This window comes from Balaenoptera physalus, assembly GCF_965194825.1.
Source record: "Balaenoptera physalus genome assembly, chromosome: 8".
Classification (NCBI taxonomy): domain Eukaryota; kingdom Metazoa; phylum Chordata; class Mammalia; order Artiodactyla; family Balaenopteridae; genus Balaenoptera; species Balaenoptera physalus.
The window spans coordinates 14936784-14952631 of NC_138887.1; the positions used below are offsets into that span (position 1 = coordinate 14936784).

Consider the following 15848-nt stretch of genomic DNA (forward strand, 5'->3'; position numbering starts at 1 on the left):
TAAAGGTCTGTGTAAAGATCATCTTACCTACCATATGGAGAAAGGGTTAGAGGTGGAGCGGGAGAAGCTGTTTGCATACAAATCAGAAGCTATTCTAGAGGTAAAGATGGGAGAGCTGGTTGCTCAGTCTACGGCAGTGCCGTTGGAGATGGAAAGAATGGAAAGAAGCAGACGAGTGTGAGAAAGACTTGGGTAGTGAAATTAACAGGACCAAGGTCTGGTGTGGATGAGGTGTGATGTGGATGGTGTGGATGGGGTGTGACCTAAGGAGAAGTCACTACGATGACTTTTCTGTTTCTGACTTGAGAAACTGAGTAAGTTGAGATGTTATTCACCAAATGAGGCCACACTAGAAAGTAACGTTTCCAATAGGGATGGGGAGGGCGAGGAGTCTGCTGTTGGACCAGTTCATTGTGAGATGCCCTTGAGACACCAGAGGAGAGATCAAGGGCCCAGCTGGATACACAGGTCTGGTGCTCAAAGTATAGGATCCAGCTGAAGACATGAACTTGAGTTATTGATCTATGAGGTGATGATTGAAACTGTGTGTGGAAGAAGTTCTCTAAGGAGAGTATATAGCATGATAAAGTCGATATGTAATGGCTGCATGAAGAAAGTTGAACCTGCAAAGGAGAAAGGGGGAGGGGGAGTAGCATCTAGGAAGCAAAAGGAAAACCAAGTCACAAAAGCCAAAAGAAGAAAATGTTCCGAAAAGGAGGGCATGGTCACCACATTTACTACATTTGAGAGGTACAAAACGATGAGGACCTAAAAGCATTCATTATATTTAGCAACAGGCTGGTCACTGGATACATTAGCAACAGCCAATTTGGTGGAATAATCAGAAAGAAGTTAGATTGAATGGGTTGAAGAATTAATGGGATGAGAAGAACTGGAGTGAAAATAAATATAGAAACTCTTCTGAGCGGTTTAGCTGTGAGGTAAAGCATAGAGGTGAGTGGTAGCTGGAGAGGGACATGGTATCGAAAAGAGGTATTTCTTTTCATTGGAAAGATTTAATCATATTCAAAGGCCAATAAGAAGGCTCCAGTTGAGAAAGGTTTGAATGAAACCTGGCACTCTATTTACCATTTCCCACTAAAAGGAACCTCCAAGAGCTTTCTAATATCCATTGAAAAAGCCCTTCCTGCTGAGATGCTGAATTTGCTGTCAGCTAAGAATGCTGCCCACTGCAGAGGTGGTTTTGTGGTCACAGATTGAGATTCTTCTTTTTTTTTAATTTTTAATTTTTATACAGTGTTTCAAGGTTACTCTCCATTTGCAGTTATTATAAAATATTGACTAAATTCCCCATGGAGATTCTTAAATTAGAACATTGAACATGGAGCAACGGGTGATAACAAAGTCTGAGGCGTGACTGGAGGAGGTGCGTTGGAAATTTCATTGACAGTTAGGAGGTGAAGAATCAAGAGGCCAGGATGTTGAAGTCCCAGAGTGATGGCAGCACGTGGGTTTGAAAGGAGGATTTTGGGCCACATGCCAAAGTCTTCAGGGTGGGCATGGGTCTACTGCTCAGACCTGACTCACTCAGCAGGTGATGGCCGCCCCAGAGCTGCAGACTCTACCTGGTGGCCACCTGCCCAGCCTCTCCTCCTCAGTGCCAGGCTCCCAACTGCTGCTGCTACTAAAGCCTCCTCGTTGTCCCATTAGCCCCCCAAGCCCATTTCTGCCTCGTGCAGTTACCTAAACTCCATCTAGGCCAGGGGTCAGCAAACGATGACCCAATACAGAGATAGTATTTCTGCAAAGCTGAAATACTTACTATCTGGCCCGTTACAAATAAGCTGGCTGACCCCTCACGTAAATCATCAAATCCTTCCTAGCCAATTCCTAGCCAACTGACAGCAAGACCTACAGTGTAATTTTTTAAATTCAATTAACACAGTCATTCACCTTCCAGAAATAGCTGTAAGATTATTGTTTAACAAAAGCAAAACTTATATCTGAGAAGTGTTTTTTTAATAATTATTTATAATATCAAAAAAAAGCCTTTTCAACAGCAAGAGAACAGTCCAAACCCTCTCTGGGAGGTGTTTCCTTACTATCCCAATTCTTTAGCTGTGTAGCAGCTATGCTCTGTATCACACAAGTTAGCACTTACCCAGATATTCTTCTTTTAGAAAACAGCACTTATAAGGTTTTTCTGATTATTAAAGTTGTGTTTATCTTGGAATATTTGGAAAATATTGAAAAGTATAAGAAGAAAATTTAAATTACACATCCTTTCCCCATACATAGAAAACTACTATTAACATTTTGGTGAATACACTGCCTCCCTTCTTTCTATGCATTTGTAAATACAGAGATAAAAGCAATATACATTACAAGATAGTGATCATACAAATATTTCCTCGTATTGGTATACATGAATATTTATAACCAATTCTCTTCCACTGGGTACCCAAGACATTTCCAATTTTTCACTCCTGTAAGTAATAATTCATCATACAAGTCTCTGATATTTCCCTAGGAAAGGTAAATACCATTTTATTTTTCTTTTCCCTGATCAACTAAATGGTAGTCTAATCTTCGCAATCCGTTATGAGCTCCTACAGGTCAAGTTATAAATATTTTAATTGACAAGCATATTTAAGGCAAAAAAAAGTCTACAGTTACTATCATCAGAAAACAGTTCCAGTAATTGTACAATGTTACTTGCTCTTTAGCTGTAAATTGGAATCTGATAATACACTTGAGATGATAAATATACTTACAACACAAAAGAGAAAAACAGGTTCACATTTATCTCTAAATGGCTGCAAAGTCACAACGCTGTCAGCTTCCGCCTGAAAAAGATTATTTCATATAATAATAAAGGACACTACACTCAAGTCATTTGATGTACTGTATTCAAAAAATGCAGAGATACTTTTTTTTATGTTTACTACAACATTTTCTGAGTATGTTATAGCTGTTTTTAGAATCAAATTACACATTCTGGCAGTTCAGACCCTGCATCATTTGGCTTCAACCTTACTTCTCACTGTTCATCTTTACCCAACCTGCAGTTGAACTCATCTCCTGTGGTCTGCGTTACACCACCTGCACTTTCCCCCTTGTTACCTGCTCCTGCCCTTCCTTTTCCAACCCAGCTTGAGTGTTCCTCCAAGAACTCTGCCTTGACCCTCCTGCTGCAAATCATCTCCCCTCCACATAGCACTTCACTACCCTTCTCTCCGGGCACCTATAGTTCCTTTCTATATTGTACTACCGTTTTATGGACCTAGCTCATCTCTGTTTGGAGAGCTGCATGCACAGAGATACGATATTTTATACTCACCCTCACATGTCTCCCCCCCCCCACCTTATCAGGCAGAGGGCCATGCATGAAAAGGAGCTTCCTAAATGTTTCTTGAATAAACTGGTTGTCAGATTTCAAAGTCTTTGATTTTAAAGTTTTCTCACAAATTTCAAGTTGTCCTAAATTGATTACCAACAACTATATATTAAATAATAGTATGTTCCTGCATATTAACATAACATCCCTTGGGCCAGCTGTCAGGATACGTTATGTTGTAGGGTCTTCTACATAAGAGTTGTTTTTTGGAACCTAAGGCGACTGTTTTCAAACAGGGATTTCTAGAGGTTCCTCAACCATGGCCAAGGATGGTGAGGGCGGAACCGAGCCAAGGTCCCTCAGCCCTGTGTCAGCCAGCCAGAGGGGCTGTGTTGTAATCTTTTTTTGGCATATTGAATTCTACGTCATTCTCTTTCTTTCTTTCTTTTCTTTCTCTCTCTCTCTTTCTTTTTAAAAAAGTAGGCTCTATTGTTGAAAGGAACTAATCTATAATATTAAAAGACAGTAGCCAAGATTACATTTAAAAGTAGTCTAGCCATCATCATTGCAATTTTTATGTTATAATAAAATATTAACAATTAAAGCATTTGGTAATAATATTCCTTAAAAACTATAATATAAAACATTTACTGAATTTTTATATGTATAGGCACAATGTTAGGACAAGTCTTCAAGTCTTTTAAAGGAGCACATAATAGAAAAAATTTTGTACTGACCATTCAGCTTAGGGTGATTTCAATAGGTAATGAACCTCATAGGTTTCAATTTTGGACTTGAGTTTACAAGTTCAGAAAGGATCCCTTTCCCTGATAAACTGCAGGAAAATAAGTATCCAGCAGAGGGCGCCCCTCCATTGCGCCCAACAGAGGTTTGGCGACTTTAAAAAATTTTTTTCACTGTGGATGAGCTGGTCATAGCAGAAAAATAATATCGATCTATGTGAATGTACTACAGTTGGATGTGCTCAAACAGAAGAGGAACAAAATTTTTTATTAATTTCAACAGATGGTAGCATTATGAATAGGACATATTTTGGAAAGATTTTATAGCACTTCCCAGTGGTATAGACATAGTGACGAAATGAACTGGTCTGGACGTGTTGCTGTCCAGTAGAACTAGAATGTGAGTCACATATATACTTTTAAATTCTCTAGTAGCCACATTTAAGAACTAAAAAAGAAACAGGTGAAAATAATCTAATAATATACTTTACTTCATCCAATATATCCCAAAATGATCATTTTAACATGTAATCGATGTAAGAAATTACTGAGATATTTCACATTCTTTTTCCATATGAAGGCCTCAAAATCTAGTGTGTATTTTACACTTAGAGTACATCTCAATTTGTGGGCCAAATTTTAATCATAAATAATTGGTCTCTAATTAGATTTCATAAAGTTTACAGTCAAAGAGGTAGATTCACATATCCATGCTGTCCCAAATAATTTTAAAAGTTTTACAATAACCGAATGGAGTATCTGTTTTTTTATATAAATCTAAATTAATTAAAATTAAAAATTCAGTTCATCAGTTACACTAGCCACAGTTCGAGTGCTCAAAAGCCACTTATGCCTAATGGTTATCATATTAGACAACAAAGCTCTAAGCAGTTGATAATTTGACATGGATAGATTGAATAATCAATACATTGGGGTCTAATGAGTTTGGCTGTAATATTTTAATCCGTTGTCACATTTGGGAGGCAAATAAGGGAGGGTAAAATCGCTACCATTTTACAATTAACTGGGTAAATGACCAGAGTCCTACCCAATGCTTTCCAGTAAAAGGCATTTACAGCCCTTATTCTGAACACACACCACATGGTCAAGTGAAAAGAAGTATGGCAATAGACAGATAACCATTTTTATGTTTTTCTAACGTTCACAACCATGGTAAATAACCTTAGTATTATAGGAATGGGCTAAAAATTACATTCGTTCTCAGATCCAGTAGAACTAAATATAGAGTAAAACTGCTAACTAAACACTGTCCATTTTGAAGAGTTGACAGATTGTTTAAATTAAGACAGTCCTTAAAGAGACTATAAAGTAACAAGAAGATAATAGTTTAATGGAAATGAAAGCCTTACTACAGCAAAATGCAGAATTTCATCTTCGTTCAGCTCATTTTTCAATTTTCTGAATAAGGTTTGCATTGCTTTGCAAGGTCCACACCAGGCTTGGTAAACATCGATCACTAGAAGATGATAATATTTGTGAAAGAACAGAGTCAAAGAGTCTAGAGTAGCAGCTTATCCCAATCTCTGGGGCAGGGGCAGGGTGAAAACAGAGCAGCTTTTTATTCTGGGAAGTGGGGAGCGGTGCTCCATGTTGGGGTGCCTGGAGGTGCCCTGGATCCAACTCTGGATGGCGAACACCTGCGGAGCCCCAGTACCTGTTAGGCCTTTGTTCTGCAACATCTCCTCCCACAGGCTTTGATTATTGATGGCCGCCTGCAAAAAGGAAGGCGCTGTCAAAAGGTCTTCAAGGGCCAACACACCAAGTAAAGACTTGTTGATGTGTCATGCCCACCTGTAACTGGATTTCTCGTTTTTTGCTTGCCATGTATCCACTATCACATGAAAGAGGGAAGAAAAATAGAAAACATGTAAAAGGAAATTTAAATAATGTTCTTTATTTCTTTATTCATTCAAGCCGCATCTTACGCAGTGCAGAAGTTTTCCTTCAGCAGTATTGGATTATGCACTTTCCCCTCTTCTGGAGAGAGAGAAGCCAGGGTCTCTGAAGAACTCTTCAGGCTGGACGCTGTGCTAAATGCTTGCAGCAGCCGTAGTATCTTTCTCTCCCAGTAATTCTGAAGCAAAATAAGACATAAAAGAAGCAGACTCACAAATATCGAGAACAAACTAGTGGTTACCAGAATAGGAGGTACAAACTATTGGGTGTATGACAGGCTGTATTGTATAATACGGGGAATATAGCCAATATTTTTTAATAACTGTAAATAGAAAGTAACCTTTAAAAATTGTATAAAAAATGAACATTTTTTTTAAAAAGGTGTTCGTAAGGTGAGCAACCAGTTGCGTGTTTTGCAAAACTATGGCCAGCTCAGTAATGCACCCACTGTCCTTCATTCTAGATTTCCTGGGACTGAACCGGCAATAAAGCATTAGCTTCTAAAAAAAAAAAAGAACCGTTAGGAGTCACAGTTTCTTAGAGTTTTGTTTGCCTGCGGTATACTGGAGTGTTCTCTCTGTGTGCACACATGTCAATTGTCTATGAACGCGCTCACGGATCTTTCTTGGGTCCACGCCAAGGAGATTTAGTTTTTAGAACAAGGCCACTAGTGTGCTCTGGGCCAAGACGTAAACTTTCCGCAGTTGTTAAATCAGTGAGGCCCAAACGCCCTATTCACGGGGGTCAGGGTCATTTAGCTGCGGGTCTGACTGCGTGTGTGACAGCGGACACTAGTGTGAAACAAAGGAGTGACCACAAACAAGACTACATCCAGCAACGGGTGTGGGCTCCTCCTCTAGTTGCTAGATTGGGGTGTTTCAAGAACACGAACTAAAGGGGGATGTAAATCACCTCCCTTACCGAGGCCTGAGTCTCAGCGGGGTGAGTTCAGCCAAGTCCAAGTCCCTGGGGCGCCCCGCCGGACCGGGGCTGGGGGACGGGGAGGAGAGGGGGCGCCGGGCTCCCAGGCCGCCTCTGCCCCGGCTGGTCCCGCTGAAGGACCAGGCAGAGGATGGATACCAGGATGGGCCGGGAGGCGGAGGGCGCCAACGTTTCCTTCCACCCATCCGGCTGCCCGCGAGCCCTGTCCCCCCACCCGAGGACCGCGACTCCAGCGCGCAGACCTGGGCAGCGGTTACAGAGCAGTTGGCCCCGAAGTTCGTCCCCTTCCTGCTGCCCCCTCCCGTCCGGGCGCCCCCAGCCTCTCCCCTCCGCCTCCAGCGTGCGCTCGCTCGCGCGGATTCCGTCGTGTCTCTGCCACGGCCGCTCACCACGTACAGGATGAAACCTGTGTGCCTCGGCTTGGAGCGGAGGGCTCGCCAAGGTCCAGCCCAGCCGGTCTCTCCAAATCCTCCTGCGCCTACCTCTGCTCTTCTTTTTAAAAAAATCATTTAGAAATCAAGTTAGACTTACAAGAAAATTGCAAAAGTAGTACTCCGAGCTACCATACCCTCTCCCCTTAGCTTGGCATCTTTCATAATTATGGTATAATTATTGAAACCAGGAAGCTAACGTTGATAAAGTGTTAACTACACTATAGACCTCGTACAAATCTTTTCCGTTTTCCTAAGAATGAACTTTTCTTGGTCCGGGATTCCATCCTGAGCCCCACATTACATTTAGTTGTCCTCTCCTTGCACTTCTCCAACCTGGGACAGTTCTTCTGGGCCATCTTTCTTTGTCTTGTAAAACCTTGGTGTGTGTGCGCGTCTGTGTGTGTTTTACTTCATTATGTCATTTGCAGAATTTATATCAGGAAATTTTAAAAGTAACTTTAAAAAAACATACTCTCCTTTTCATGCCGTGTAAATTCTATCATTTACGCTTACCTTAACATTTTTCAGCTTACTTTGTTTTCTCTTATTCTTAGGATACAAGTCTACCCAATGCACTGGGTCAGCTGACTGTTCTTCATGGTGATTTTTTTTTTTTTTTTTTTTTGGTGTTTGTGACTTTTCCTGTGAGTTAATTTTTAGCAAGGATTGCTTTTTTAAAGTGATTCAGTTATCATATATATGTATTCTTTTTCATATTCTTTTCTGTTTTTAAATTTATTTTATTTATTTATTTTTGGCTGTGTTGGGTCTTTTCTGCTCCGCGTGGGCTTTCTCTAGTGGCGAGCGGGGGCTACTCTTCGTTGCGGTGCGCAGGCTTCTCATTGCAGTGGCTTCTCTTGTTGCAGAGCACGGGCTCTAGGGTGCGGGCTTCAGTAGTTGCAGCACGCGGGCTCAGTAGTTGTGGCTCGCGGGCTCTAGAGCTCAGGCTCAGTAGTCGTGGTGCACGGGCTTAGTTGCTCCATGGCATGTGGGATCTTCCCGGACCAGGGCTCGAACCCATGTCCCCTGCATCGGCAGGCAGATTCTTAACCATTGCGCCACCAGAGAAGTCTTTCATATTCTTTTCCATTATGGTTTATCACAGGATATTGAATATAGTGCTATACAGCAGGACCTTGTTGTTTATCCATCCTATATATAACAGTTTGCATCCAGCAGGGATTGCTTTTAGTATGAACCCCTGTGACAGGACTGCGGAAGCATAGCTACACAATGATGTCCCATGTGCCTTTGCCTGGCCCATCAGTATTTAGACCACCAGACGATATGTATGTTAATTTCTCAGCTTAGATTTCCTATTTCCCTCAGCAGAAAATCCAAATCCATATCTATGACTAGCACAATTCTGGGACTTGAATTTCTCATCAGTGACTTTTTATCCATATAGAATTCCTATGGATGACAAGCACGTCACTCCTGCCACTAAACCAGTTGGAGGGCAAATGTTTATGGTTCCATTTCAGAAAGGGGACAGCCCGTCTTTATTTCCAGCAGTGTACAAGTAGTTGCAGCTAACTGTGAATTATGGACTCTCAACCCCGTAGTGTGTGGACCTGCAGGGAAGTAGATATCAGAATCCCAGCCACATCTGTTAAGGCTTGTTTTCCATTCTAATACTCCAGTGAAATCTTTCTGCTCCAGTCAGCTCACCCCTATGACTTCAGATTCCTCTTTTGCTTCTCTGTCCTAGGTCTTTCTTTCCCTTCGTTTTCAGCTAAATTAAAAGTTGTTGAAATTTAAAAATTGAGTTACTTTATTCAGTATTTTATTTAGACCTAAACTGGGCATCTTTCTGCGCCAGCTCAGTCAGCCATGTTGACTGGATATTAACCTGCTGATTTTTCGTCACAGCCTCCCCTGTGATTATTGCCTTCCCTATAACTTTATGATTCTTAAAAATCATAGTTTGATTTTTTGCTTAAAAAAATCAAACTTTCCTCAAGTTTTCTTTAATTTCCTGCAGCAGATAATTTTTAGAGATGGTGCTTCTGAGGCTTCCTTAGCTACTGCCTTTCCAGTGGTCTAACTTCCTTTCCCCATTGCCCCAGGATGAGTGTTTTCTCATCATCCCTTCTCAGAGGGTAATAGACAGGGTGAGTGGCTGACTTGGCCTGGGAATTACTTTGTACCCACTTTTATGGGGGTGAACTCACTAGTAATATCTATACTTGGAGTACAAGTTGTGTGTGTAGCTTCCAGTTTAATTCCCTATTTTAAGCAAGTTTCACATGGGTCACTGTTCTTCTAAGGTGGCATCTTTCTCACGAACTTTTTATTTCTCTGATTTGCTGGAGAAAGACAAATACAACTCTGACTACCAACATTCCCTGCTCGTGTTTGTCCTGATCCTGAGCAGCCTGGGAACACATCTCCCACCATGCACTGCTCCATTCGCAGTTTGTTTTTTTTTAACATACATAACTATTTCTTGATTTTAGGCTAACAGTTAGTCCCATAATTTCTGGAGCCCATTTCACAAGCTTTAGTTTTTTTTATCCCAGTTCTTCTCATAGGTTCCCCCAGAAAGCCATCTGATAAACCTCTGGGGAACCAAAGTTTTCCTTTGGGCTCATGTTGGCAGCAACACAGGTGCCAGAACTTTCCTCTTTAGGAGCCTCTTCCTCTATGCCAACTATTGGGTTGAACCTAAGAGTAAATTTACTGACAACCTAACCCTGGTGAAATAGCAGTTATCAAAAATATATACCACTCCTTCTATAACACCAGAAGGTGAAGTGTAGAGACAATACGTACCCTTGATATATATCCTTGATTGTAAGGTCCTGTTCAGAAATCCTCTTGTAGGTAATTCTGCTCATCTACTTGGTCCATTATGGGAATAAGGATCCTGTCTACAAAGGTCAATTGCATCTCTTAACCCTATAGTTGCTTCCTGTACTCCAACCCATGTGCAGCACTTGGAAATTTTTTTTAATGAAATTTCTCGTATTAACCCAAAAAGATGTTATTGTGCAGCACCTACAGGAAGCGTTTAGTAGGTGCCACAACTGTTCATGCACCTGTTTCAAAGTCTTCACATAATGATTTTACTATTTAAGGAAAAACATCACTGCTACAAAAAGAAGCTTCAATCTATTCTCAAATGATCACAGACATTTACCAGTGTTCAAGACATGCAAGGCAATAGGTGAAATTGAGTTTTTAAACATCATTCCTACTAATTGCAAAAAGCTTGACTGTTGAGGCTTTGAAACATAAACTTGATGAGCTTTTGATTTGGGTCTTCCTAGTATAGACTTCAAGGACAAGTGCACTCTGAAAATGTTATTTAAAAGAAAATATATTTATATTTGATTATAGGAGAGTGTAAGTTAGAAATGCCAAAGATCCCCTGAGAGTGTTACTCCTGAAGGATCTAGTAGTAGTTTGTTTTGCTTCTTGTATGTATTTGACATTATCTTTCAAGTTACATTCAAAGTGCTCTTTCCTGCCCTAACCTGCCTTTTTTTTTGGTCCTCGTGCAGCACTATCTATAGTATTCAGTTTTTTTCTTGGGTCATAAGTTTATCAGCATCTTACTGTTTTACTTGTAGGTTCTCTGGATCTCTGAATATACATGAAAACCCAGAGGAGAGGAACTGGGTAGCTGAATTGCTGAATTATTTTCACTTTACTTTCTTCCTCTTGTGGTTCTCTCTGGCACCTGGCCTCATCACTTGCACATAAACACTCAAAACTTAGTTGGCAAATTAGTACATTTGGAAATAGCAGGTATTCTTGACACATTTATAAACTCCTTAGTGAGGGTACACAGATCTCCTATTTTTAAATGCAAGTGATCTGGTGCAGGTAATTAGACTATAAAGAAAATAAATAGTTTAGGGATTTACTTTCAGTTCATTACTTGAGCTAGAGATAGAAACAAACTAGTCTATCTAGGAGAAATATATGCATATTTTTGTTAATTTTCCCTATCTCCTTTAGATAAAAAATTCCAGATTTTGATACCAATTTAAATGTCATCTGAATAATAATATTCTCTTTTCCCACTAAATACAAAATTAAGGCTCTGAGAATAATGAAGACACAAGACATAGAAAGAAATATCATTTAGTTTCTTCTCTGCTCTCAGTCTCTGGCACCGTGTCTTAGCATGCCAGAGGAAAGTTGATATGATAGAGGTCTGCATAGGATAATAGGGGAATTAGTTAATGAGAAGGTTCATAACTCAGTCTGGAAACAAGGAAGGGGCATCATGGGATCTGGTCCATGAGCCTTTGCAAAAGACAAATAAAAATAATTAATTACTCCCTCTGCTCTCCAAAAAGGACTGGAGGCGAGAACAGAAGGTAAGGTAGTGCTGAGCATGGACCATAGAGTGAGGCTGTTGGGATGAAGGGAGGACGAGGGAGGAAGGTGACTTCAAGGTGGAGAAAACAGGCTGTGCCGAGTCACAGAGATGAAAGAGTCGGACACATAGAGAGAACTATGAATGTGATGCTCTGCCTGAAATTAAGGATTCACGTGGGGTCGTGATGAGCCTGGAAAGGGCAACTGTGACTGGAACACAGAAGGTCCCATAAGCAAGATAGTACATATGGGCTCCATGTGAAAACAATGTCAAGCTTCTCAAAGTTTAAAGTGGGAGGATTTACAATCCATGACTTACATAAAAAGTTTTCAATACTAGGAAAACCACGGTGACATCAGCCTGGCAGTTGAAGCAGGTGTGGTTGGGGAGGTGGACCAGGAGGTAATAGACAGAGGACTGTTGGAGCAACCCAGGAGAGGAGGGCTAAAGACCTCAGTGAAGGCAGAGACCAGAAGTACAGTGTGAAAGAGACAGACTCGTGAAGTTATGAATGGGACTCAGGGATGCTTCGTAGGGAGCAGGTAGGAGAAATTATAGAAATCTCCTGAGTTTCAAGTTTGGGTGAGTGAATGAATGTGAATTCATGTGAATTCATTTCACATGAATGAGGGATGTGAAAGGAGGATCAGACCTGGAGGGAAAATCATGAGTTCAGCTTTTAGGATGGCAAGATGGAAAGAGAAGACTCATTACCTCTATTGACAGGTAAATCAGGAGCAGCATTGTGATCCACAGAATTGGTGAATCCCCAGGAAACAAGTAATCGGGCAAAAGCCCTTGTGCACAATAGCGTTAGGTTTGAATAATAGCACAATCAGAATTACCCTTGCTCTGTGTGGTCAGTAATTTGTGAATAAATAAAGCTTATTACATTAAGGCTTTTTCTAGCTAATTTGTGCTCCTCCCTCTGCCCAGCACACACACACTTTTCTATGAAATCCCCATAAAACAATATTAGATAAGGTAGTCTTTGTGACCTTAGGCAAGTTTCTTAACCTCTCTGTAGTCTTTACTGGAGCTAATAATAGAACCTATTTAATGACTGCTGTGTGGATTCAATGATTTACAAGATATAAAATGCTTAGAGCAGTCTCCAGCTTATGGTGAACATTCAGTAACTGTTATCTTTTGTCACGCAAAGATATAACTCTAAAATATTTTGATTAGCAAACCTGTGTGGAAGTCCAATCTACCTAAAACTTGCAAAAGTAGCTTTTCACAAAAATTCCTATCTCTGTTAAGAATTGAATGGAGATGGTGGAGAAAGAATGCAGGGGAGATGGGGGGGCATGGGCAAGGGAAAAGAATTACATGACTGAAATGTTTTCAGATGATCAATGCTGATATCCTTTTACATGGATGATTCAGTGATTGATCAATAAAAGAAAGAAACAAAATTTGATTACAGCATCTATATGTAGGTCATCTTAGCACCATGATATCATCTGAGACAAATTGCTCAGCCCACAGAATAAGAAAGAAGGTCATGCATAGCTATGACATGTTGTCATATATTAAATTCCTGTGATTCTGGCCAAGATGCAATAATAGAGACCAGTTTTAACATACTACCTGGAACAATAAAAAAAACTGAAAAAATACATGTAACAATGGTTTTCAAGGCTTTGGATGGGCATCAGGTAAAGAAGGGCAGTGATCAGTGAGAGATGGGAAATAAAGGAGGTGAACCCTATGACGGCTTCAGTTTACTGCCTTGTAAGTTTCTAGCTTGCCACATAGGGAGGGAGAACCCAGGTGGAACCAGGCAGAATTCCTGGGTTGAGGAGGCTGAGCTGAGAATCCAGGCAGCTAGAATTTTCAGAGCAGAGTAACAGAAAGGAGAGAGCAAAGCAGAGAGAGAACTCCAGGCATTTATATAACCATCCCTTCCTGAGTATTCAGCTGAGTACTGATCTGTCTAGGGAAGGAAGAATATAAGAGGATTAGTGGGAATTGTGCCCATTGCTCACGTAGGGTTGGAAATAGTACATGTTCCCACCAGAAAGATTGAAGAATTTAATAATTTATGAGACACTAGGTATAGTACTCAAGAAGATCTTGCCTGAATAGTGTGAAATAAATAGCCCTAGATGGAATACTGCTCTGGACCTGCCTGATAGATCTTAAAAACAACACCTTAAAGGATCAAACTGCAACCCAGAAGAAAGCTCAAGAATATTTATAAAAATATGGAAGTATCCAACATCCAACCAGGTAAAATTACAATGAATGCTAGTAGAGGGCAGGAAATAATGAAATTTACAGTGGACACAAATAAAATAAAGAACAGAGAGAATCGACAAAACTGAAAGTTGATTCTTAGAAAAGATAACAAAAATTGACTTACCTTTAGCTAGGCTGACTAAGAAAATAAGAGAGAAAACACAAATACACAAAATCAGATGTGAAAGTGGGGGAATTACTACCAAGCTTACAGAAATAAAAAAGGATTTTAACAGAATACTATGAACAGTTGTTCACTAATAAATTGGATAACTTAGATGAAATGTATAAATTCCCACCAACATACAAATTACGTAAAATGATTCAAGATGAAAGGGACAATCTCAACAGATCTATAAGTAAAGAAATGAAATCAGTAATCAAAAACATTGCAAGAAAGAAGAATCCAGGATCAGATGACTTCAAAAGTGAATTCCAGCAAACATTTAGAGACGACTTAATGCCAGTCCTTCTCAAAGTCTTCCAGAAAATAGAAGAGGACTATTTCCAAACTCATTTTATGAGGACAGAATTACCCTGAAACCAAAGCTCTAAGTGAGAAGATAATGGAGGAAAAGAACGGTCAACCTAGAATTCTATACCCAGCAAAAGTGTATTTGTAAAAAAAGATGAAATAACAACTAATAAGAAGATACCAATGTGTGTATTAGAACTCCCTTTCTGTGTTCCACAACCATCATTGTCATGCTAATTCTTTTCAATTTTTAAAAATTTTTTCATATAATTATGTTTGCTTTTACTGATCCTGATCTCCAGGTTCTTTACTATGTTTTAAACAGTTCAGTTCTCTTTTATGAGGTTTTTCAATACAACCTTCATTTCTGAAATTTTTCTGTTGCTTATTCCTTGAAATGTGCCAGCTTATATTTTATCATCTTGGTTTTTTTTTTTAAATCACATCTTACTACCAAGTTTGATCTCTGCTTTTTGCTTCTGTTTTAGGAGCAATGACCTCATTAAGGAATATTTTTGAAAGCAGGGGTTTGTCAACATTTTTCTCCATGATTCTCTACCCTGCTGTCTGCCCAGAGAAGCTAACTTGTATGAACCACCTCAACAGTCTCCCTTGCCTTCTGGCTTCTGGTGAATTCAGCCAACAGAGAACATCACCAAAACATTGGAGGGATGGAGAAGAATAAGTTGGTGGTATTTATTCCACTGGTTTATTTTCTGCAGCTTTGCCTTGAGATGATTGATTTGTCAGCCTAAGGTCATAGCTTCTTTCAAAGCAGCTCACTCCATGTTACTCCTATTTCCAGCTTTTGGTCACCACGCTCCCTGTTTACCATTTTGGGCATAGGGATAGTGGCAGCACTATGATTGCTAGCCCTGCAGTACCATTGTTTTTGGTTTCCCTGCATTGTATCCACTTCTTTATAACTAGTTCTCATCACTGAGTTATCCTTGAATTATCCTGATTTGTGTGGAGCATCATTTCCTCATGGGACCGGATCAGCTCAGAGTAGTTGATCCAGCTGATAGCCCCTTTCTAAGACTGAAGCACTGAAGATTCTGGGTTTAGTATTAGTAAAGTAGATAGAGAGTTTATCTTTGTTGTAGTTCCTTATAAATGGAGGACTTAATAGTAACTTTTTATGCACAGAGTTTTATTGAATATCTATTTGCAATCAAGTGGCAAAATAACTGGTTGAGAGGAAAAGAAAATTATCAGTGAAATCAATTCATCAGAAGATCTATCCTTGATCTGGTTGATCTCTGAAATCTAGAGTACTCTCCATCTCAATAATTTTCACTCTGAAATATCAATGTTTATCATCATCCAGATTGAGAGACACTAGCACAAACCTCCATCTGACCAGACTTATGAGGTCACTGGTTTATTATCTGTTGTGTGAGCAGCTTCCACCCTAGGCAGAGGGCTCATGAACAGATGATTACTACTTGAGGACAGAATT

At 40.0% G+C, this 15848-nt stretch overlaps 2 protein-coding genes across 3 annotated transcripts in view; one reads left to right on the forward strand and one right to left on the reverse strand.

Annotated features, from left to right (window-relative positions):
- Window positions 1-7690, reverse strand: part of NME8 (NME/NM23 family member 8) — a gene marked incomplete at its 5' end in the record, with an annotated part of 38738 nt that extends 31048 nt beyond the window's left edge. The window contains 6 exons of the mRNA XM_082473915.1: window positions 2736-2807; window positions 5412-5575; window positions 5717-5774; window positions 5854-5893; window positions 5988-6136; window positions 7568-7690. Coding sequence (XP_082330041.1) covers window positions 2736-2807; window positions 5412-5575; window positions 5717-5774; window positions 5854-5893; window positions 5988-6136; window positions 7568-7690 — 606 coding nt within the window. The remainder of the gene's footprint in view (window positions 1-2735; window positions 2808-5411; window positions 5576-5716; window positions 5775-5853; window positions 5894-5987; window positions 6137-7567) is intronic.
- The window catches only part of LOC309666210 (calcium-independent phospholipase A2-gamma), a 148128-nt gene that overhangs the window by 36604 nt on the left and 95676 nt on the right, over window positions 1-15848 (forward strand). The gene's annotated exons all lie outside the window — the stretch shown is intronic.